This window comes from Panicum virgatum, chromosome 9K (assembly GCF_016808335.1).
Source record: "Panicum virgatum strain AP13 chromosome 9K, P.virgatum_v5, whole genome shotgun sequence".
Classification (NCBI taxonomy): domain Eukaryota; kingdom Viridiplantae; phylum Streptophyta; class Magnoliopsida; order Poales; family Poaceae; genus Panicum; species Panicum virgatum.
In genome coordinates this window covers 57104908-57127965 of record NC_053144.1, presented here as the reverse complement: position 1 = coordinate 57127965, position 23058 = coordinate 57104908, and the positions used below count along the sequence as shown (strand labels likewise).

At 46.0% G+C, this 23058-nt stretch overlaps 3 protein-coding genes and 1 long non-coding RNA gene across 12 annotated transcripts; 2 read left to right on the top strand and 2 right to left on the bottom strand.

Annotated features, from left to right (window-relative positions):
* Positions 1-2379: 2379 nt before the first annotated feature.
* On the top strand, positions 2380-5125 carry LOC120652613 (protein trichome birefringence-like 6). Its single transcript, XM_039930481.1, has 5 exons — positions 2380-3644; positions 3745-3937; positions 4027-4217; positions 4361-4516; positions 4617-5125. Exons 1-5 carry the CDS (start codon positions 2551-2553, stop codon positions 4942-4944), a joined length of 1962 nt encoding a protein of 653 aa, XP_039786415.1. The 5' UTR covers positions 2380-2550; the 3' UTR covers positions 4945-5125.
* A 30-nt stretch (positions 5126-5155) lies between these two features.
* LOC120652612 (histone-lysine N-methyltransferase EZ3-like) lies at positions 5156-12870 on the bottom strand. 4 transcript variants are annotated; one of them, XR_005666623.1, is made up of 18 exons: positions 12691-12870; positions 12467-12580; positions 12022-12353; positions 11347-11505; positions 10793-10877; positions 10523-10660; positions 10357-10404; positions 10208-10279; positions 9039-9694; positions 8751-8901; positions 6935-7152; positions 6619-6750; positions 6345-6435; positions 6205-6252; positions 5992-6120; positions 5831-5908; positions 5423-5753; positions 5156-5314 (listed from the first exon to the last, which is right to left on the bottom strand). XR_005666623.1 is itself a non-coding variant. In XM_039930480.1 (17 exons), the coding sequence occupies exons 1-17, from the start codon at positions 12736-12738 to the stop codon at positions 5565-5567; spliced, it is 2688 nt and encodes an 895-aa protein (XP_039786414.1). In that variant the 5' UTR covers positions 12739-12870; the 3' UTR covers positions 5409-5564. The 4 variants fall into 4 exon arrangements, 1 of the variants encoding a protein (XP_039786414.1); XR_005666624.1 differs by having other exon boundaries at positions 9039-9685; XM_039930480.1 differs by lacking the exon at positions 5156-5314 and having other exon boundaries at positions 5409-5753.
* Positions 12871-15500: 2630 nt separating this feature from the next.
* LOC120652611 (ubiquitin-conjugating enzyme E2 32-like) lies at positions 15501-18557 on the top strand. Its single transcript, XM_039930479.1, has 5 exons — positions 15501-15765; positions 16248-16379; positions 16475-16559; positions 17555-17718; positions 17799-18557. The coding sequence occupies exons 1-5, from the start codon at positions 15652-15654 to the stop codon at positions 18243-18245; spliced, it is 942 nt and encodes a 313-aa protein (XP_039786413.1). The 5' UTR covers positions 15501-15651; the 3' UTR covers positions 18246-18557.
* A 383-nt stretch (positions 18558-18940) lies between these two features.
* LOC120652610 lies at positions 18941-22633 on the bottom strand. Of its 6 annotated transcripts, none has more exons than XR_005666621.1 (5): positions 21009-22633; positions 20493-20664; positions 19594-19840; positions 19128-19360; positions 18941-19035 (listed from the first exon to the last, which is right to left on the bottom strand). It is a non-coding gene; the product is annotated as an uncharacterized LOC120652610 (long non-coding RNA). The 6 variants fall into 6 exon arrangements; XR_005666619.1 differs by having other exon boundaries at positions 19128-19330; positions 21009-22630; XR_005666620.1 differs by having other exon boundaries at positions 19215-19330; positions 21009-22626.
* Between the last annotated feature and the right edge of the window lie 425 nt (positions 22634-23058).

The window sequence follows — 23058 nt, the reverse complement described above, 5'->3', positions numbered from 1 at the left end:
CACCCAACCTTGCCTGTGGAATCAGCCCTGTTCGAGATGCCTTCGCTGTCGCAATACTCTAAGCCCGTGCTAGACCCCATGTGGTTTGCGGTATGGTGTTATGTCGTAGCTTGGTTACTTATTATTATTATCTGTATCGAGTGTCCTCTAAGGTTTGTACGGTTTTGAACCATTTGATGTAATAAATGTGGCATCAGCCTCCTGGGACTGGTGTTTTGTATCACATTTAAGTCTTCTCTTATGAGGGGACGCTTCAGAACCACACGTAGGCACCACGTTATTACAAGGATGTACTCCCTTAGTCCTATTTAGGGGTAACCTTCGGCCGCCTTCTGTAAGCCATGCACATTCCCAGCCGGAGTGGAATTGCCACCTTTGAGTTCTCCACAGTTGTCGGAGGCGAAGGCATCCTGGACGTGCCTGAACTGCATCATCCAGCATCACCTCGGGAGCTCGGGGGGCCCTTCCCTGCCTAAGAACTGTCATATGCCTAGGTAGCATAGAGACGAATTCTTTGGCTTTGAATGGGAGTGGCCCAGCCGCCGCCGTCTGCCGCCGGAAGCCAGCCCGATGATCGCTCATCACGAGCTGGGTGCTCATTTGGATGAGCACAGAGCGTGGAGAAGGGAGGTCGTTCGCCGGCTCGACCTTGGTGCTGGTGTTAGGCCCCCGCGCCTGGTGGCGGGATCCTGTCTGCAGCAGCACCGAGAGAGACTCGGTCCTGGCGAGGGAGGAGCCGACGGTAGACTTCCCCCGGGCCACAGCGGTCGGCTCCAGGCTTCACATTGAGAGAAAGCCTTGAGCCGACGCCATGCCGTCGCAGGGGAGTCCTTGTGGTTGCTTGAGAGAAAACCTTGAGCCAACGCAGAGGTGTTGTAGGGCGACGCACAGCAGGTGTCTCCACTGCGCGCCGCCGCGTCGGCTCTGAGGTGTCGCAGTGGCGACGCACAGCAGGCGCCGCTACCGTGCGCCACCGTACCGAGGGCGTCGTCGTCTCGGCGCCGTGGCACGCGGCGTTGGTGATGACATGCCCCTCTTCATCTTCTCGTCGAATACGTTGCAGAGGATGAGCTCAGCCTCAAAAGCCTGGAGATCTAGCCAACGCCTGCACCTTCCCCACGGTCGGCGCCAAATGTCGTGGGCTTTTGGGGGTACCCACAGCCGGGTGGCGGAACGCACCCGCCTATTCCCCAAGGGGAAGTACTTGGGGAAGTACAAAGCGATTAGGCCAATCTAGCTTGGGGGCAAGAACGCAAGAACACACGGATTTAGAGTGGTTCGGGCCGCCGGAGCGTAATACTCTACATCCACTGTGTGATGTATTGCTCTTAGTATGAATGAGTCTATCCTCTGCCCAGCCGGGACTGAGTCCTTCTCTAGCGGGCGCCCCCCTTTTATAGTGCAAGGAGGACGCGTACACAGTCGTCGGACCCCGACAGGTGGGCTCAACAAGAATGTATAATATACTACGTAGGAAGTTTTAATGGAGTCTACAGCGGTTGAGAATATCTTCTCGGATACGCTTTATTGCCCTGTAGACTCTCTAACCGAGGGGGGTTTCTCAATTGTCCCATCGGCGAGGCGCCCGTTGGGGCAATGTAGTTTGCGGCGTAGTCTGTCGAGGCTGCCGTGTAGGCGTCATAATGGGCGAAGCCGAGCCGCCGCGTCCAACTGGCATAGTAGACTGACATAGGCGGCGTGGGCGGCGCCAACGACTGCACTGCGCTCCTTGGTAACACGCGACCAATAGTGCAACCTGGCAAAAGCCGCCTCGGGCTCTGCTGTGGCAGAGCGCACTCCCGCCTACCGCATTGAATGCGGTAGGTAGGCGAGTCTCCCAGTGGAAGCCACGCGGCCCCGCGCAGGTGCCCGCACCTACGGACATGTGGCGGCTCCGGACCAGCCCCAGGCAGGGTGTCGGTTCCTCACTGCTGAGGGATCCGGATAGTATATGGGGGTCCGGGACCCGGCGGGGGTCCGAAACTCCTTGGGAGGTCCGGGGCCCCCAGCTATTTTGGCTGAGGGCTACCTCCTCCGGGACATGTGGCGTCACCGGACCCTCCCCAAGCGGGGAGCGGGTCCGGGGCCGTTTGCTAAGAGAGTAGGGCTCCGGACCACAGGGTCCGGCTGCTCGACCGTCATGACGTAGTTAAGGATAATTACGAGACTCTTGCCTAGACACAACAAGGAGTGACGCTTTCTGGTCCATCACATCAGATCATTTGAGGTACAACTACTTCAAACCCATGAGTCCATCATGAGGCTGACTTTTTTTAAAAAAAAAAGAAACAACCACCTGCTTCTCTTCGATATCCAAGAAAACCCACTTAAAAAAGATAGGACATCCCAAGAAAACACGGGTCAGAGCGGTTATCCTACTCCACGACACCCCAAATCCCCGTTCCGTTTCCGTTACACCGGCCGCCCTCCTCCTCGGCCCTCGCCTCGCCGCTGCGGCTCCGCCTTCATTACCACGCCAGCCGCACGGCTCGCCATTGCAGCACCACCAGTTGCTTCCTGCCCCGCGGCCGCGGACCGTAGAGCCTGGCGATGGAGAGGCAGAGGAGATCCTCCTCCTCCTCCTCGTCATCTTCCTCCTCGTACCACCTCGTGAGTCCCAGGAGCCTCCTCCTCCTCTCCTTCGCCTCCTCGTCGCTCCTCTTCTCGTTTCTCTTCGCGCTCTTCGCCCTGCGCCACGGCCGCCCGACTTACCTCCCCTTCGCTTCTGCCCCCATCGGCGTCAATGCCTCCGCTGTGGCCATTGCGGGGGCGCCGGCTCTCGGGGGTTCCGTGGGCGGCGCGGAGGCGGCGGAGGTCGACGAGGCGGTTCGCGGTAGGCGGAGCAGGGATTGGGTAGCGGAGGGAGCACGCCGACAGGTTGCCGGAGACCTGTCGCCGGCTCCGGCCGAAGGAGGAAATGGTGGAACACCCGCGAATGGTGAGGTTTTGGAGGGGCAAGAGGCTGGGAGCTATTCGATTGGAGCCTTGGATTTGGCCATGGAGGCTAAAGAAGTTGTTTATGTCGACGGATATGGCGAGAAGTTGGTGAAAGATTTAGTGTCCGAGAAGCCGAACTCCGCGGAAGGCAAGAATCTTAGCAAAAAAGATGTTGGTTCAGCAACGGAGACTCCTGTACATGTTGGCAATGCTTCTGCTTCCCTGGAAGTAACTGCGACAGCAGAGAAATTAGAAGGAACAGAGCCTGTGAGAGCTATCAATCTCTCCATGGAAGCCTCAGGTGCGGCAATGGATGTGAGAGACGAATCCTTGCAAGATGTTCATGCGGGGAATAAATACAATTCCTCTGCACAAGCAGCTTATGCTTATCACCTAGGGGAGCAACGGGAAAACTCAGATCATCATTCAGCTGGGAAGAACAACTCTGGAGCAGCTCCAGCTGATACAAATAAGCAAGATCCTAATCTGATCGAGGAAGCAGTCATGAACAAAACAGATTCTTTGCAAAGCGATGCAGTACATTGTGATGTTTATGATGGGAGTTGGGTGTTTGATGAGACCTATCCACTTTACACGAATGATAGATGCCCGTTTATAGATGAAGGATTCAGCTGTGGAGCAAATGGAAGACTTGATCACAGCTACATGAAGTGGAGGTGGCAGCCTAAGCATTGCAATATCCCAAGGTGCTTGTTGTATAGTTGTATTAGTTTATTTGCTCAGTCCTTTGGTTGCTTAGAGTTTGAAGGTAGCTCTATGTTGCTAACTTCATGCAACAAAACTTAGGTTTGATGCTAGGAGAATGCTTGAGATGCTGCGAGGAAAGCGACTAGTGTTTATCGGGGACTCCATAAACAGGAACCAGTGGGAATCCATGATGTGCTTGCTAAGAACAGCAGTGTCAGATCCTTCAAGGATTCATGAGAGTCGTGGCCGGAAGATTACTAAAGAGAGAGGAGATTACAACTTCAAGTTCTTGGTTAGTATGATCTATATCTGATGTAGAACTAGTGCATCCATCAATATCTATGCTTCTAGATAGTAATATTCTTGGTATGGTTGTTACAGGACTATGATTGTAGTGTGGAATTTCATGTGACACATTTCTTGGTGCATGAAGGCAAGGCAAGAATTGGCCAAAAGCGGACAAAGACATTGCGGATCGATACCATTGATAGGAGCTCATCAAGATGGAAAGGTGCTGATGTGCTTGTGTTTAACACTGCTCATTGGTGGTCTCACCACAAAACAAAATCTGGGTGAGTATTGACTAATGTGAATGACAGTCACTTCAAATTAACCATGGAACAAGTACAGCCATCGTTGTTCTCAGTTCTTACAAGACCAGTAACTATATCATGCTATTGCTATTAAGCATCTGGTTGTTAAAACTACTTTGCAGGGTGAATTATTATCAAGAGGGGGATCATGTACATCCCCATCTTGATTCCTCTACTGCATTCCGAAGAGCACTAACTACTTGGGCATCGTGGGTTGACCGTTACATCAATCCACGGCAAAAAGTGTTTTTCCGAAGCTCATCCCCATCACATTTCAGGTATGTGACTGTTCAATATATATAACACGAGTAAATTTCAGTGTTGGTGCAGTCTCCTCTGCGCAAGCAAGTTAATGTAGCAATTGATCACTAATTTCAGCGGTGGAGAGTGGAATTCAGGGGGGCACTGCAAAGAGAGCACGCGCCCCCTTAATGATACCCGCGCTAGGCAGGTGCCTGAGATAAATTTAATCCTGGAACAAGTCACAAAGCAAATGACGACTCCTGTAACAATTCTGAACATAACCAATCTGTCTGGGATAAGGATAGACGGTCACCCATCTGTATACGGCCGGATGGTGGTAGATTTAACAGCATCAAGCGTTCAGGATTGCAGCCATTGGTGCCTCCCGGGAGTCCCGGATACATGGAATGAGCTGTTATTCTACCATCTTGTATTGTCGCAAGAAAAGGATGTAACAAGTTAATAACTGAATTAATTGACATATTTTTTTGTTTAGGTAGGATCTTTATTCTCGTCTGTAAATGTAAATTTGATCTGGAAATAGAGCACAAATGTGCAATCATGCTTGTCCCTGCCATGCATTGCTGTCAGGTTCAGAAGTACCTGCAACAATAAACTGAAAACCTTCTGATTGAACTGGTCAATGAATTTGCAATGAACATTTGGCTCATAGATTTCATTTTAAATGAATATATTTAAAAAGCCATGGATATAACCATCTCAGCTATTAGTTCCTCAAGCGGCTCGACAAACTTTTCACTAACACAGTAAAGGTTGTCACCTTCCAACCTTTCACGAATGTTTATATTCGTTTCTCTCTCTCTCTCTCTCTCTCTCTCTCTCTCTCTCTCTCTCTCTCTCTCTCTCTCTCTCTCTCTCTCTCTCTCTCTCTCTCTCTCTCTCTCTCTCTCTCTCTCTCTCTCTCTCTCTCTCTCTCTCTCAAACTTGATGCCTGAGTTTATTTACTAAGGAATATGAATTATGCTTACCTACCAACAAAGCCCTTGTTAAGGATCTAGGCCTAAATCACGCATTAATTGAAGTACTGATTTACAGCAGATTGTATCCAAGGCCACTCTTCAACTATCGAGCAACTTTATGTGCACGATGGTGAGAGACAGATGCTTCGTCCTTCTTTGATCCTTCTGGCCTCCTAGCCCAGGCTGGAGCCTGGTCAGGCCCGTAACGATAATCATAAAAGAGTTCTTCGCTAGCCTCAATATGTTCTTTTGCATAGATACCAACACGATGGTCGCCAGCCACCAGCATCACCTGGAAAGTAATATGAAGTTAAAACCAGCAACACGATAAAGAATTTTCGGACAGCTCTCAGTAATTGCAAATCTTACCTTTGCATAGCAATTGGGGTTAGAAGAGTGGTTTGCAAACTTCAATTTGTCCCCCTTGCGATAAGCATCCAATACATACTGTGTGGATGTATTGAATTAAAGTTTACTTCTTTGAATTAAACAATATTCCAATACAATTTGAGAAGAGGGGCAAGAGGTACCTGATCATTTAAATCAAACAGAAATGACGAGTTTGCCCGGTCATATATTTTCCCACGCTTGTCGGCTTCCTTGTGAGAGATCAATTCGCCCGTATATTCCCCAAGATAATCATTTTTATTTACAGGGTTCTACATATAGCAACAAAAATAATAATAAACTAGCCAGAATAAGAAAGTGCATATCACACTCAAAGGTTCTTTCAGTTATCTGACCTTAATGAATGCACCCCAACCTGCAATATCAGATCTTCCTAACAAAATCTGATCCATGGTCAACAATTTACGCAGTTAGGGATAGTCGAGCACAATGCTTAAAAAAAACACCCAAACTCCCAAAGTACACTCTGTCTCACCCTTTGCTGTTGTTTCAAGAGGAGCTTCATATTTCCGCACTGATAACCATCGCCCCTTGAAGGTGGCTCACCTAATGAACCATCTCCACAGCTGAAGAAAATGAACATCAGGTCATGCGTGATACACTATAATAATACAGATCAGAAATCTGAATACAGAATAATAGAACAAGATAAGCAGTTAACAAAACTTAAAGTTTCTCGAGTCTGGACCCGATTTCAACATCTTCATGAATGCATAGAGATCAGTTGTTAATTAGCCAGTGCCGATTACCTCACCCAGCAGTTCCTGCAAACATCAGGATCACATTCACGATTGGCAGCAAAACAGGGGCACTGTCTGCTTCTGCATTGACTTTTTGCACAATGGCAGCCTCTAAACTTGTTTTTGCAGCTCTTCGAACACCTATTGATTAAACAATCATGACTAATGAGAATTCAGAAATGAAATCAGTATCATTTTTTGCTTTATATTTTCATTAGTAAGGATATGAAATCAGTGTAAATTGATAATAATCACTAGGCAGGTTAAAGGAGGGATAGAATTCTACTCAATAGAAAGGGAAAATTAAGCATAACTTCTAACGTACCCACAGTACTTCTCACAGCAAGTTCCATTTTCCACACAGGGGCAATCTTTGCCACACATTTGCTGGCACCCACACGGGTTATATTGTGTGTACCATTGCTTCCCATCACCAATTCTTTTTCTAACAGTTGGATGCCCTGCAGACTTCCAAGTATATTTCAGCTTTCGATTTCGGCCCCTCCGACGGTAGATTCTTGTTCTGGTAGCCATGTCTTGCTCCTAGAAGGCATGGACAAATAATCATGTTTCTAGTGTAACAATGCCAACAAAAGAACAAAGCTTGATTCTTTTCGAGCGAAAAGCTGAAAAAGAAAACCCTTACTGTGGTAGGAACTAGGAATATATCAAATTTATAAAAAAGACTGAACAGGGGCTTAAAGCTAACAAAAGAAAAGGAAACTGTACAAATGGAGAGGAAAAATTAATCGAGGGTAGCAAGCCAATCTAAGAAAAGACTCCCAGCTGGTCATATATTTACTTTTTGCTTGTCAGTTTTTCTTGTGCAGTAGTAGCAAGGCTATATCTTAATCGTTTCACTGTGGGACCAGGGTCTTAAAGCTGATCTACAGCATGGTGGTAACCAGAGTTATCAGAGCCAGACCACCAGGTGGTTTAATCAGGGGAAATGAAACTCGATAACAAACCACATTGAGCTGATCTACACCAATGGAATCAGAACAAACCGGGTTTGGATTTTGAGAGAACAGGAACCAGTCCAGCTCAAGCAGATGCTGCTTACTACAGCTTCATAAAAGCATCTGGAGATGGGGTTCAAAACAAAGCAAATCCAGATTGGTTAGCAAACCAGCTAAGCTTAGGCTGTTATGTGCGCAATAGGGAATATCAATTTGTAAGACCTTGGGACATGCACATATGATTATTGGCTAGTTCTTTTTTTTCTCATCTATTTATTATATAATATATAAAATAAAACTCTCTTTTTTTCACGGATGTGCCTGAGCACGTATTTCATTAAGAGGAAAGCAATACGACCGAAACAAATCTTAATAGACAGAGGCTATTGTTACGGCTTGTATATTGGATTGATGAACACAATAACAGGGAGATAAGAACCAACTCGCCCTCCCACAGGAGGCTCTGAGTTTAGGGTTCATATTCTGCTTAATCGTCATTCTTGCCAAAGGCTAATACATCTAGGAATCCTAGAGCACCTAACACACTACCAACCAAATATCTTACTGGCCAGCTAATCCAGTCCAGTGATCCAACAAACTAAATGAAAACTCAAACAAACTCCCAAATCGAATCCTAGCCACTAGCTGTCACCTGGGCCTTCTTCTTGCTGTGGAATTTCCTCCCAAAGAACGTATCCACAACAGATCCAACTGCCCCAGTTTGACCTGATCAATCATCAGTTTGGATCTGATAACATGGGTGGCGACAGGTCTGATTCCATGTTTGAACTGTTTTCTATCACTGTATAAACTAGCAATTTCTTGGCTTTTCTCTAGTTGGGTCAAAAATATTACAATTTTGTTCCAAAAAAGCAAAACAATTCTTTATCCTGATGAAATACCCTAATTTGCAATCCTTATCGACCAGATAGCTGGCAACCCGGAGCCATTATTACCAGTTCCAAGTACCAACTTCAATTGTTTTACAAAAAATTAATAACTTCAAAATCATGCAATAGTTCTATAGCAAATAGTAATAAATACCTCACAACAACATAGTAATAGTATGAATTACGAATAATATAGCTACATACACTTCACATACTTTTAACCTTTCTGATCTGAGCGCATACCAAATGGTGAGATAAAGCATAAAAGCTAACAGTGCAAGTCATCGCATACCATGTAGTCTTGTTCGGTTTCTGCAAAGTCACCCAAGGTGGATTTACTCAAGAGAGGTCTCTTTGCCATCATTGCACCATTGTTATACATGTAGTTGGCCACTTCCGTGCAGGTCTTGAGCCCAGATAGTAGGTTTCTTGCTATGAGACAACTGTGACCAATGCACAAAAAGGTCATACGGCTAGGGGGCTTAAATTAAACTAATAACGAAACTTTGTTTCAATAATCTCAGAAAATAATAACACTACAAGAAAAGAAAATGTTTTGTTATAAACACCATATGCTTACCTATTCTTTCCAAATATCTCTATGCCCTTCAAGTAAAGATCTCGCTCCAAGGAACTCCAATGAGAAAGACTGTGCTCCAAGAAATTCTTTCTTGAAGATAATTTATTACTGTCACTTCCCACATTTTCAGTAGTACTAGTTGTGCTTCCCCCACAGATATCTTTGTTTGATGTCTTCTTAGTGGACTCATCAAGGATTCGTAGTTTATCACCTCCAGATTCTCTAGGCTCTAGCCTTGTGTCACGAATCTCCGGAATGGAAAGTTTATTAAGTATATTGCTTGCAAATGAAATATCAGAAGTGAAAACCTTCTGCCTTTTGCCAGGAGAACGCTCCCTATACCTGGGTCCATGTTTTGAAATCTTGTGCTTCCCTAAATGACTGAGAGGCAAATCAGAGGACACATTTTCTGTTTCAGAGGTATCAGCAGAAGGTGGTGTAGTGCTTTTTTCAGCACTAGCAGAAGAAATTATATTTAATCCGCTAGTTCCAACAAATGCCATGGACATAATGTTGTCTTCCTCTCGGTTTGAATCTTCAGATTCAGACAAGATGTTAACATCAATTTTGTGTGAGACAGATCTTGATTCCATAGTATATGTTGCGCAGCCACCATCATCATGCATATCTTGAAATCCTTCTCTCTTCTGGGGAAACTAAAATTAGAATTAGCCTGGCACATAATATTGTCGCTACTATTTACAAAAATACATATAAGCCCACTTGGGCAAATGTACTAACAGTTGAAAAGGTATTAGATATCAATCAGTGAGCAGATTTAAAGCATACTATGTCAATGTTCCACACCAAGAAAACTGACAGTTCTCAGAATCGACGACATGGGAAAAGAAGCAAGTTTCAGTGCAAACTTACTTGAGGATTACCAAAAAGAAAATGCTACTCACAACACTTGCTTTAGACGTGGGCACAAGACCTATGGGGGTCGATAAATGACCAGCTTAACCTTGACTAATCTTCTCTAAATTGTGTATATATGGGGAAAGAAGTTAGTTGATTATGCAATTAAGGAAGGGCGTGACTGGAAAAAATAGGTCAAAGTTGTCTAGAAGTTGAAAAACCATTTGAAGATTACAAAAAAAAGGCTAAAACGGGTATTTTGAACAGGAGGGAGTAGTACATATGGTAGTAAATTTTGTGAGGAGACATACTCGAAGGTAGCAGTGATCACCACATGGCCTCTTGTTTTCATCAGGCTCAAAGCTGTAGGGTTGCTTCTCACACTGACAAGCAAAATATTTCCAAATACTTAGAGCAGGGACAAAATAGAGATTGCAAATGCAAATGGTCAGTTACTTACTGGGAATACCAAATTCTGCGAGCAACCATGGAGACGGCAGTCAAAAACCTGAGCGAACAAATGTCCAAAGTAAATCTCAGCCTTGCAACTTTAGTTGAACCAATTGGCAAAACATAGCTGTGGCAACAGGAAGTGAAGCAATAGAAGGCCAGATGTGGAACTATACCAAGCATCTGCGGCAGAAGAGATTATCAAAAGAATCCAGAATGGCATCCATAGTTTTGTCAAGAGAAAATTGGCTCTGTATCTTATCAGAAGATCCAGAGAGCTTCTCATTTTTCTCAAATAGGAATTCGGATCTTTCCTGTCATGTTAAGGAAAGAGCAGGGTCACTATCACATTGTGTGCATCTTAAGTACAAAAAAATATAACTGTACTGTAGGTAGATTTAAAAGTGACTTTACTGACTTAAAAATCTTATTAAAAGGTAGACGACCTCAATTTCTGATGGTGTTGCATCAATAAACTGGCCGAGAACATTTACAACCTCTCGGTTTAACCCATGCTCCTGAGTAGCTTTCCTGTAGCAGTTGCATAAAATCAGATAAACACGAATTAGGAAAATAAAGTTCACATTCTCATTCCAGTGTGCAAAACTAACTAAACTCCATGTTTAGACACCATAGGAACTGTAACAGTATAGCTTGTAGGCTTTGTTCCACTCGCACCATTTTAAATAGACTGTATTGCATAACCCTACAGGGTATGTAGGGTACTCAAGGAAACCAACAAGTGTAAATCTAGGATAATTATGCAAGTTGTGCAACTGACTGTATAAACCAGTTGCAACCAATCTCCACACGCATAGCACAGCTGGTTTCTTCTGTGAATGTAGTGATAAGGTTCTGATATGTGACATATTTTAGATCTAAGACATCTTACTTTAATCTTACAACTCTGATGAAAGAAACTAAGAACGTGTTCAAATTTTTAAATATTTCAAAATTTAGCTGCTTGAATATGTTATTATATTTTTTGCGAGGTTATTACCATATCAATTGGTCTTCGCCCTCAGTGAAAAAGTGTTTCTCTTCCTCTGGTTCTGGAATTTCATCATCGCTGTCACTGCAGATCAGAGCCTCATTTCCAACTGGATCATAGTAGATTCTTCTCCTACCAACTGACTGATCATCGGCCATTCTTTGGTTTCTGCGCTGTTTTAAACAAGAGTAAAACATCAAAGGTAAAAAAAAAGATGCAATACTTATTTTGACATGTTATATCAACAATATTGCATGCACATAACTACTCATGGAGTTAATCAAGCAAATAAACTCAAGTGGACTGCATGAACCATCACCCATGCAGTCAAATCTTCTTAGAATGATCATGAATATCACAAAAGTAGTGGCCTTTGTCATCCACTATTCAAGGCGTCGTATTTGTGATGGTAAACATATATAATGAATATCGCAGATGCTCATGGAATTCCCAAAGTAAAATCGGGAGAGGAAATTTGCTCTTTTTGTACAAAATTTTATACTTTATCAAACGACTAAACTACTCTCAAATTGGTTTCGAGCATCATATAAGCACATGCATCATCGACTATCCAATCCATAACCACATCCTAACATCAACTTGGCACGTGAAGCCATGAGCTCCAATAAAATTTGCAAGGCAATTTAATAATATGTAATCAAAAGGGGGGCAGCAGCACTGTACTTGTCCAGGAAGATCCAAGTGGTGTACGGAGGAATCCTGTCAATCGACGGCAGCTTCACGAACCGTACGACTGTCCTCTGTGCGGCACCGCCGGAACCGGAGAGCACGAGCGTCCCGGCCGCCGGGTTCTCCTCCTGCACGGTCACCACGTCCCTCTCCCCCAACCCGTTCGCCAGGTCCGACTCGACGGGCCTGGACTGTAACTCCGCTGCGCGCCGCGACAGCGCGTTCCCGCCCTCGGAGCCCCTGGAAGATACCTCCGCCGCCGCGGCCACGTCGAACAGCGCGCAGGTGTGCCTCTGCAGCGTCTTCCTGTTCACCTCCACCTTCTCCTGCAAAGGGGACAAAACCCCCAATCCAACGCCGCCGCCTGATTGAGCAATCCAAACCCACCGCTCCTCCGCGAAACTCCAGCAACATGATCGGGTCGGGTGTGGGCGCTCACCTTGATGTTCGCGAGGCGCTCGGACTGGATTTGGCGTACCAGCTGCATCAGCTTCCCGTGGATCGCGACTAAGGAGGCAGCATCGGCGTCCCTGCCCATCCCCTGATCCGGCCGCTGCAGAGCACCCAAAACAGGGAAACATGAAGCGGAAGAGATCGACCAATTGGATTGGGGAGATCGGGCCGGCGAAGCCGGCAAGCGTGGAATCGAGAGGCCACGCTCACCTTAGAGCGCTGGGAGGAGGAGTCGGAGGCCTTTGAGGACGACGCCATGGCAGGCGCTGGCGCGACCTGCCTGCGGCGCCCCACTTCGCCTTCGTCTCCACACCTCGCGCTACAATAACCCCCTCTCTGTTCTGTTCAGCCCCTGTCCCACGCGACTCTTGCGATTGCGAGCAGGAAAAAGGTAGGGGCCGAGGCAACGCGGGCTGCGTGTATATGGGTCGGTGACAAGTGGGGAGGACCGGAGGATGGGCCCAAATATCAGCCGCAGGGTGGCCTCTGCCGCCTGCGGACGCGTTGGGGCCGTTCCCGGCGCGGGGCGTTTCGGTGCGCTCACGTGGCTCCGCGGCGGGGCTAGCTGACGGCTGCCGGTCCGAGCGTCACGCGCGGCGCGGGTGCGCCTATTTATTGAAAAGTTTGCAAATTAATAAGTATTTCTCTCTCACATCGCTCCAACACTAGTCTCCAGCCAACAGCTAGTTAACAATATTTTTCTCCCACACCACTCTAGCTCCAGCCTGCCGAACGCAGTGAATAGAAGAAAGTACTGATAGGCTCCGTTTGGATGTTGGTATTGGAGAGCTTGGCATTGAATTGGATCCAATGCCAAATCAGTCTAGGCATTGAAATGGACACAAATGCCAAAACGATTGTTTGGATGTGGATGGAATTAATAGATAGAATTGAACTAGAGACAAATGCCAATTCTTGTTTGGATGTGCATACCATAAATTTGGGACTTCACCATCGTCCCATCCTCATCTCCTCTGCACTGCTCGTCCTCACATTGTCACTCTAGGCCTCCAAGGGAGCGGAGCAGCGGCGGTGCAGTGGAGCGGCAGTGGCGCGGGTGGAGCAGGGGAGCGGCGCGGTGGTTGAGCAGTGCAGAAGAGCAGTGGAGTGGCGCGGTGGCTGAGCGCGCAGAGGAGCATAGCGGCGGCGGAGGGAGTGGCGCGGTTGGCGAGGGACGAGGAGGCGCAGGAGGGGTGGGAGGGGAGAAGCGGCACAGCGGCACAGGGGGTGGAGTAGAGCAGGGCGGAGGGCTTGAGGGAGCGGAACGGCGACGGTGGGCTCGGGGGAGCGGCGTAGCGGCCGATGGAGCAGGATGGGCGTGGGGGAGCGGAGGGGCACGGCTGTCGGCGCAGCAGGAGGGCCGTGGGGAGTGGAGGCTCGGGGGAGCAGCGCGGCGGCCGGCGCAGCAGTAGGGCGTGGGGAGTGGAGGACTCGGGGAGCAGGACGGCGGCCGGCGGAGCCGAAGGGGCGTGGGGGAGTGGCGGCCGGTCGAGGGGCCGCCGGTGCCGAGGAAGATGAGGGACGGGCCGGCACCGAGGAAGAAGAGAAGGGGCCGTCGGCGCCGAGGAAGAAGAGAAGGGTCCGTCGGTGCTGAGTCGACGATGGAGATGAAGGGGACGCCGAGCCGTCAAACATGGGGAAGGGGGCGCCGAGCTGCCGGACACGGGGAAGAGGGCGCTCGCGTCACGCGGTCGCCTGCCTCATCTCCAATTCCGCCCAATACGGAGGGTTACGGCTCTGTATTGAGCGCGAGGGGGCGCAGTGTTGCGAATACCGCTTCGGCATTGATGGTGAATTCCAATTCCAAAGTCTATGCCATCCAAACAGCAGCATTTGATGCTATCCAATGCCAATTCCAATTCTGGAGCCTCAATGCGAACATCCAAACGCAGCCATAGATATTTTCGATTATAATAGGCTTTTCGGTGAAAATCAGCTAATCCACCTGACACCTTGTTTGTTTGTTTTTTTATTATTTTCTCATCTATGGTAAAACTGTATTAGAAATATGAACTACGAGAAAAAATGATAAGCGAGAAAATTTTCACTTATAACCTAAACGTGGCTCACAGAAAAAGAAAACGAACAAAATCATGGTAAACCACTTCAGAGATTTAAACGGCAAAAAATGAAAAGCGAAAAAGTCTTCATTAAGCTTACAATGTAAATGTGATTGAGAGAAGCAGAAATAAACTAGACCTTAAACATTTGCTGCATATTATATGTTCACGGCATATATCTAGTCTAGTCACTTGGATTCCAACAAAATTAGATTTTTATTTTATAATTTTTATATGATTTATTTTGATTTTCAAAAATTTAGCTAGAATAAATATAAAAGAAAAGGAGAAAAATCATTTATTAAAAAAACTAGTTAGAAAGATCATATGTCCGGTATTTCGAGTTTTTTTTATAACAGTCCGGTATTTCGAGTTGGATGAGTCCAAGTTGGATGAGTTCAAATGGATGGCTTTGCGATCTATATGGAGAAACGCGGACTTGTAGTCCCCTAGTCCAGATTCCTCTAGCAAAATAGGCACAGCGCAATACAAACGGCAGCCCAACGAATTCCAGCCCAGTAGCCCGCTAGACGGACACCCACCCCACCATACGCCGGAGTGATGTGAAAAAAAAATACTATTAATTAGTTGGTGGCTGAAAGTTTACGCTAAAGCAGCTAAAGCGGTGAGCGGTGTGAAAAGAAAATAGCCCGAGGTTGCTTCAGCTGTCCAACAGAGTGCAATCCGCCTAGGGGTGGTAATGGGCCATGGCCCTAATGGCCTCTTCACAGCCCAATAAAGCCCTTAAAATTTTTAGTTCAAAAATACATATGTTTAGAGCCCGGTCTTTTTAGGGTCCGATTCTTAGATTTTCTAGTTCAAAATGTTGGGCCGTTTGCCACCCCTGAATCCGCCCGCGCTTCTCCAACCAATAGCAACACTCCACGTATACCCATCCACATCATCTCTCACCTCATCCGTCACCGATAAGTGGGTCCAATTACTCGCCTGTCCCACGGCCAGAGACCTAACCGGCTCCATTAATATCGCCCACGCGCTTCCACTACCTCTCGTCCTCTCTCTCCTCTCTTCGATTCCCAATTCGAAGGCTACCCAACCTGCGCCGGTTGGCGGCGGCGCCGAGGCTAGAGGGTTCCCTGAGGCGGCAGCGATGGCGGCCACGGCGAAGTACAACCGGAGCAACCCGGCTGTGAAGCGGATTCTGCAGGAGGTCAAGGAGATGCAGTCCAACCCCTCCCCCGACTTCATGGCCCTCCCCCTCGAGGTCCCCATCTGAACCCCATCGCTTGCCTTATCCTCAAGATTTGCCCGATCTGATCTTATCTCGGCCTTAGTCGAACGTAAATTGGATCGTTGTCCTCGTATTGTGCTATTCGGTGTTTAGGGTCTCGATAAATTGGTTGAATGTGAGTTTTACATACATTTTTGTTCTAGATCTGTTAGCTTTAATAATTCACTTGCTAATCTGATCAATTAACCATAGATCGATCTCTGTTTGGTCCTTGCCGTTGTAGCAGTAGTGGGAGGTGTAGCTATTGTATACATTCCGAGCATTTTGGAGGGGTTGGGTGGGGATCGAGTGTAGTAGGTAATACATTTTATATCCAACTTAGGAGATTGAGGTTATACATTTTATATCCAACTTAGGAGATTGAGGTTATACATTTTATCTTCAAATTAGGAGATTAAATATAACCGTTTCTTTGGCACTCATAAGTCAGCTGTAACATAATTGCATTTGAGCAGGAGGACATCTTCGAGTGGCAATTTGCTATCCTGGGCCCTCGAGACAGTGAATTTGAGGGTGGAATCTACCACGGCAGGATCCAGCTGCCCTCCGACTATCCGTTCAAGCCACCTTCCTTCATGCTGCTCACAGTATGTAATCTCGGTGTTCTAAGATCCTTCTGTTATCTCACCATGTTTGTGACCTGCTGCTAATCTTATATGTTTCTTTAATCTATGTGATGCAGCCAAGTGGACGCTTTGAGATTCAGAAAAAGATTTGTTTGAGCATATCCAATTATCACCCTGAGCACTGGCAACCATCATGGAGTGGTGAGTAGCCTTAGGCATTTCTTGTAAATGACTGCTGAAGTACTATGGAAGGTTCCCAAAGGGCCCTTCTAGTGAGCTGAAAAGCACCTTTATTCATAGTCCACTCTGGTATAGTCTTGTGGGCTATACGAGCATGGTGCAAAAGAAATTACTTTGTTTTTCTTTTGGTCTTTGGAATCCCCATGGGGCAAATACTCACCCTATGGATGGGTCAAAAGTGAACACAGATTTCTTCATTCTTAAGTTTTTGTTTGCTTGTATGCATAGAAGTTTGTAATGCTAATAGGTGGCCGTTGCCGGAAGCCGTCACATGAGGCCAAGGGTGTATCTGTGTCTCAACATAACATTGGACTGTTTTGCAGTCTTCCTTTGTCTACTCACTTATGCATTTAACATTTCTTGTGCTCACGAGCAAAGACAGCACAGCAGTATTTTACTTCTCCTTCATATGTTGGCACCATTTTTTTCATAGTGCACATGCATATTTATGTGCACTATACGAGCATGGTGCAAAAGCAAATGATTCTTTGGTTCTTTGAGGAATTGTCATATGGCAAGTATTTATCCGCATGACCAGGCCAAAGGAGGATCATTTACTTACTATATGTGTGCTATGTTTACTCGTTAGTTGGAAGCTAAATGCAGGCTGGAGTATGCTGTAAATTCCCTAAATTAGTATAACCCTGATTAGGAACACTACAAGGACTCTATGTTTTTGACGTTCTGTTTGCAATTGTGCTTAGTTTTATTTGTATTCTATTGGAACATCTTCTCTTATTAAGTAAAGAAATAGGCTGAATAGTTAAATATGTATGAATTTTGCATGCTTGTTTGTAGATGAGGTTGGCATTATATTTGCAAACCAATTGATGATTATAATTGTGGAATTGCTTTTGGTTGCCCAATGGTGACAATGGTTTTTTTCTATGTTTTCTTTTCTTTCATGGCTTTGTGTCCAGTGTTTCATTGCTAAAACTAAACAATTCTTTTTGCAGTGCGAACAGCGCTAGTAGCCCTGATTGCATTCATGCCAACAAACCCTGGTGGGGCATTGGGCTCACTGGACTACAAAAAGGAAGATAGACGAGCACTTGCTATAAAATCACGTGAAGCAACACCGAAATTTGGCTCCCCAGAACGCCAAAAACTAATTGATGAGGTAAAATTCCCTGCCCAACCTCAAGCTCAAGAATGCATGCCATTTTTTTTATCTCTGACAATGTACTTGTTCATCCACAGATCCATGAGCAAATGCTCAGTAAGGCTCCTCCTGTTCCCCAAGCACTACCGAATGGGCCAAACGAGGAGTCTAACCAATTACCTGCACCTGACTCTTTCGTTGAGAATGCAGACAGGGCAGATGAAGGTGGCAACACAGTTGGGTCTGTGTCAGACTCGTTGAATGACCTTACTGGGCCTGAATCTGAAACAGGAGTTGCAGAAAACACTGTTGAACCCCCAGTAGCTGAGGTTACCCACCGTCATCTGCCTGAAGCGAGCCACAGAGAAAACAGTCCAAGAGTTCCTTTGGCGCCGCAGAATCCTGTTGTAGCAATCCAGAAGCCAAAGCATGACAGGCTGTTGACCTTGGCTGCATTTGGGCTTACCCTTGCTATTATGGCCCTCGTGGTCAAGAAGTTCTTGAAAATCAATGGCCTGGCAGGTTTCATTGAGGGCAAGTTCTGAGTAGGTTTGTGCATACGTTGGATAAGAGATGCCCCATTCCTTGTGAGTGGCTATGCTATCCGCCGCTATAATTTATATAACCCCCTTAAGGTTTGTAAATGGCTGTTGTCTAGTTATAGATGAAATCAAAGTGGGATGGTGCCATCAATACCCCATTGTATGTAGTACACTGATTGAAAATTGCTGAGGCTTTGCATCATCTGTTGGTGTACTAGTGGATTGCGCGCTCGTAGATTTTTGGCATTTTTTTGTGGTTTAATTATGTAATTATAATGATTGATGTTTCAAATGCATGATGCGATTTTTCTTGTATCACGTGTTGTTTTCTTACCTTGTTTCATTCATTGGCATTCGAAGGAAGATTTGTTTGTAGTAGAAGTATCATGCTTTTCTAACAGCCATAAATGAAGAGAAATTTGGAATAGTTGGCACCCTAGAATATAAATTCAGGAGTTGATATGTTGGTTCGCTGATATCCGAGAACTGGTACATAAGGTTCATCAGCTCATTTACCGTAAATGACAAATCACACAGGTAATACAACAAGAAGATACATTAGGAACCAAGGTTGCATATAGTACAAGGTCTAGGAAGTTAAAAGGTGCAAATAAATAGAAGTCATGGCAGCTGGTAACCATGTTTAGCATCAGCATGGCATACTAAAGGAAATGCTGGTTACGTGGTAAGCTAAGCACGTAAGCTAAGTTGCTCAATATGTAGTCCAAGAGGGCATTTTAAAATGGACGAAATCTGATTCCACAGATGATTGCTCTTGTCATCCTGTTTCATCCTGCATAAAAATGATGTTCTAAATATAAGATCTTAGTTTAGGTAGCATAAAGAAGATCAATTTTTGTGTTCTTTTTCTGGTGTTAGAAGTACCATTGGAGCAAGCTATTCTGCAATCTACAAAGGATACTTGGTTTAATAGTTTGCAAAGAATCTTCGAAGGAACAGGCATAGAATCACCAGGTAGCGTCCAGCTAGGAACACAACAGCTTCAATCGTTTGGATTATTGTTAGTACGACAGGGGGAATCAATTGAAGCATCAAGGTCCTGGACGCTCTTTCCTTCAAACTTGTTTCTGTTTGGGGTAGACAAAGGATAAAGACGACTACCCATAAAAGTGTTCATGGTGTGACGCAGTCTTAGTTCATAATAAAAGGTCAACCACATTTAATCGCATACGGGGTGGTAGAAAGATGTAACTTTATGTATGCGATAAGAGCACACATCCATTGTGGTATATGGGGTATTTCCAGACCACAGCAGTTGAAGATGAAGTGAAGCAACCTTTTCCAGATAAAAAATGCTGCTGTGGCCACTACAAAAGCTTGGAAGACATACCATTTCTCCACGGGTATATAACTGAACGGGATCTGAACTGACAAAGCGAGGAAAGTGTCCACCAATGGGATTGTCATCTCAAGGGAAGGGAGCTGAAACATGACTGGAGCAGTAAAGCCAGTTGTTTCTTCAACTTGTTCAGTAGTTCCAAGAGGCAACTGGGAGTTGTCTTCTGCAGTTATGGTTAGGGATAGCTCAGTAGCTCGGTTTCTTCCAATTCTGTTGATGAGCTGTGGGATGGGCAGACCTAAAAAACAGCGAAAACAAATAATATGGTCATTTCAAAAGCAAGTAGTATGAGCAGTGAAAGTCAAACGCTAGGCTGCACAGGTAGTGTCTGAGTAGTGGGTTAGAGAAATGTAGTGTTCAGTTTGTTTTAAAATCATTTGCTTAGCAGGGTAAGCTGTGGTGGTAAGTAGTTGAATATGAATGTCTTTTGTCAAGAAATATTAGGTGGTAGTAGATTTCTAAAAAATTTCATTGTATCCTAATCAAATATACATGCAGCAAGAACCAATATGTATCTGTAGCGCGGTGTGGAACTAAATAGTTCTGAATAAGACGGAACAAATAAGGTTTAGACAGCATTCATGCATTTTCTAGTATAACATCTAAGTACAACTTTGCGTAACTAATAGAGATGCCACTTACAGAGTAACTTTGGACAGTGCAGTTTTTAAGTCAAAGGAAAGGCTTTACTGTGCAGGTAGCTAATGATTTATATGCATGTGGTTGACAGGTTTCTTGTACCCCCAAAGTTGTCAGATTTAGATAAATTTTAGGATGATTTGCTGACAGGGTAGGCACATATATTTCATCCTCTGGAAACTGAATAATTGGTGTAAATGGCACATAAAAAAGTATGTAACAGGTATTTGTTTGTTTCTTAGTGGACAAACCTGGCTATTGGCCTGCTGTGATAGTAGCTACAGATGTAGCTTGGTGAGGTAACGGTCCGCTAATCATCGGAGCACACGACGAAGTCTGATCACAAAGATTATATCCAGTTTCTTTGTTCACCTTGCATACACCACCTTCTTTGTTGTTGTGAAGTTGAGCAGGGGTTTTGGCCTGATTGATGAAAGTAATTAGTGTTGGGAAATGGATTTCTGTGAAGGAAAAAATACACAGTTTATTTATTGAAGTTTGTGCAGGTCCCTTTCGTCAGATTTTGAAGGGGCTCAACCATTAACAGATCATGACCTGCAATACTACTTTAAATCCTCCACATGTTAATATGAAAGGGTAAGTTATGAACAAAGTATCGTATGGATAAGCTGCAGAATCCTATATTCAATTAAAATAACAAACCCAATTTTAGAATAAACCCACCAAAGAAAAAGGCATAATAAGCTATTAATGCAATCACATGGCATTGTCTACATAATGCGAATCAAATTAGTAGAAAATTTTACCTTCTCTGCAGCCGATTGAAGCTCCTGGATTTCATTTTCATGTGCTTGCGCTTTCTGGTTTCTTTGGAAAGATCGAAGAGATGGTAGACTTTGGGAAATGAAAGAAGCATAACATACCTTTGCATAAGCTGGGAAATGAAATTTAGCATTCTTCTTTTAATGGCAGTAATAACAGAACGAGGTCGGGGATGCCAAAAACTTCTGTATTTATGCAGTCAGCCACATAAGTGGGGGGAAACAACAAATTTGCGGCAGAGGATCTGTAAAATCCCTTTCAGTGCTTAAAAAGAAGTTTTGCTGGAATACCATTGGATTTCCTAGAGAGAGGGGTACCTCGGATTCCATTGCAGAAAGAGGGAAGAAATGGGAAGACCATATTCTGTAACTTAATCTTTGGAAAAACTCTAAGGAGAAATTGGAAGAAGGCACAATGAGGAGAAACATCAGATCGAGATTGAAATCAAAGAAAGAAGAAAATACAAAACCAATCTAGATGTGAAGAATCTGTTATAAAAAAGAAAAGAACATAGAAGGAGGGTGGGGGGGAGTAATTGGAAACCGCATGAGCACAAGCAAAATCGAAAGGACGGAAACTCGATCTGAGCATCCAAAGATATGGGCATGAAACACACGTTGCAGAGCGCCTGAATCAATGTTCGAGCTACATAGGAGCAGCCAATCGAATGGATCCTCATATCATAGAAAGAAGAAGTGAAAGAGGAAACAAAGGAGAAAGCGACAGTAGTAGTAAGAAAGAGGAAGAACTTACCATAGAAGCCAAGCGAAGCAGGATCCCCCGGCCAGATATGGTCGCCGACCACATACGGCGTCGAGGCGTCAGCTGCAGAGGGCGACGGTGTGTAGGAGAACATGGCCGATGAGGCGGACGCAGCCACGACAGTGGGTGTGGCGCGGAATTCCTTGTGGCCTGCCCATCACGGCGGCGACGGCGCACAGGGAGATTACACCTAGCTTGTGGGCGCGTAAAGGCGACAACCATCGGTTCACGCGTGGGCACAGCACAGTGGCAAACTCGTCGTGTACCTAGGCGATGGCAGCGGCGGCGAACTCTCCCACTGCGACGCAGAGGTATGGTCGCGGCCCGCGGAAGTCGCTGTGCGGTGTGCACGCAGCAGGGCGCGCCGAGAAGGTGCGGGTCCGGGTCGTCGACTGGGCCGGGGCTGGAGCACGGAACTGGGTATCCGGGCGGCGAAGCAGAGGCCGCAACCGCGCAGGAGGAGGTGGGCGTGTGGACTGCGCGGCGGCAGGCGATGAGGCGAGGCGCAGCAGGGCACGCCAAACAACTGCGGGTCCAGGTCGTCAACTGGGCCGGGGCTGGAGCACGGAACTGGGCATCCGGGCGACGGAGCAGAGGCCGCAACTGTGCAGGAGGAGGTGGGCGCGCGGACTGCGCGACGGCAGGCGGCGAGGCGAGGCGAGGCTGCCGCCGTGAGCCACGAGGACCGCAAGACGAGCTCAGAGAAGAGGGCGGAGCTTGAGACATCAGAGGAACTATCGGGAAGGAGAGGGAGGAAGACGGAAATTTCCCGGAAGATGGGCTTCCCTAGCACTGCAGTGTGTGAACGGAAGAAATCTTTTGGCGCAGCTAGTCAAGGAGAGGAAGGAAGACGAAAACTCTCTAGAAGATGTGCTTGACCTGCACTGCAGCATGTGAACGAAAGAAATTTTGTCCAGCAGAGACGAGCAGACATCGAGACCATCGGAACGAGATCGCATGGCCAAAAAAATTTGAGCCGCCGTGGCCACATCGAGAGGCTACGGAGTCCCGCACGAATCATATATAGAAATACTGTGGTACGGCTTGTTTATATGTTGCATTTTGTTTGGCTGCGGTGTGGTGTTCCATTTGATTTCGATGAGGTCATTATATTCTCATACTCCTATCTAGAATGTCTGTTTGCGTTTTCACCAAATGAGCCAGGCAAACCAGCGGAGTCTATTTATTGCGTGCGGCTCTGCGCGCAGTGGTCTTCCTTCGAGCTCGCGATGGTGATGGCCGGCGAGGTTAGTGGAGGGGGACTGCCGGAGG

Excerpts from the sequence above, each read along its gene's own strand:
- LOC120652611 (XM_039930479.1), top strand. The coding sequence starts at position 15,652 with ATGGCGGCCACGGCGAAGTACAACCGGAGCAACCCGGCTGTGAAGCGG. Across the intron at positions 16,380-16,474 it reads CTTCCTTCATGCTGCTCACA|CCAAGTGGACGCTTTGAGAT; the intron begins GTATGTAATCTC and ends TATGTGATGCAG. Across the intron at positions 16,560-17,554 it reads CTGGCAACCATCATGGAGTG|TGCGAACAGCGCTAGTAGCC; the intron begins GTGAGTAGCCTT and ends TTCTTTTTGCAG.
- LOC120652612 (XM_039930480.1), bottom strand. The coding sequence starts at position 12,738 with ATGGCGTCGTCCTCAAAGGCCTCCGACTCCTCCTCCCAGCGCTCTAAG. Across the intron at positions 8,902-9,038 it reads GAGATATTTGGAAAGAATAG|TTGTCTCATAGCAAGAAACC; the intron begins GTAAGCATATGG and ends CATTGGTCACAG. Across the intron at positions 5,754-5,830 it reads ACCCCAATTGCTATGCAAAG|GTGATGCTGGTGGCTGGCGA; the intron begins GTAAGATTTGCA and ends ATTACTTTCCAG.
- LOC120652613 (XM_039930481.1), top strand. The coding sequence starts at position 2,551 with ATGGAGAGGCAGAGGAGATCCTCCTCCTCCTCCTCGTCATCTTCCTCC. Across the intron at positions 3,938-4,026 it reads ATTACAACTTCAAGTTCTTG|GACTATGATTGTAGTGTGGA; the intron begins GTTAGTATGATC and ends TGGTTGTTACAG. Across the intron at positions 4,517-4,616 it reads TCATCCCCATCACATTTCAG|CGGTGGAGAGTGGAATTCAG; the intron begins GTATGTGACTGT and ends CACTAATTTCAG.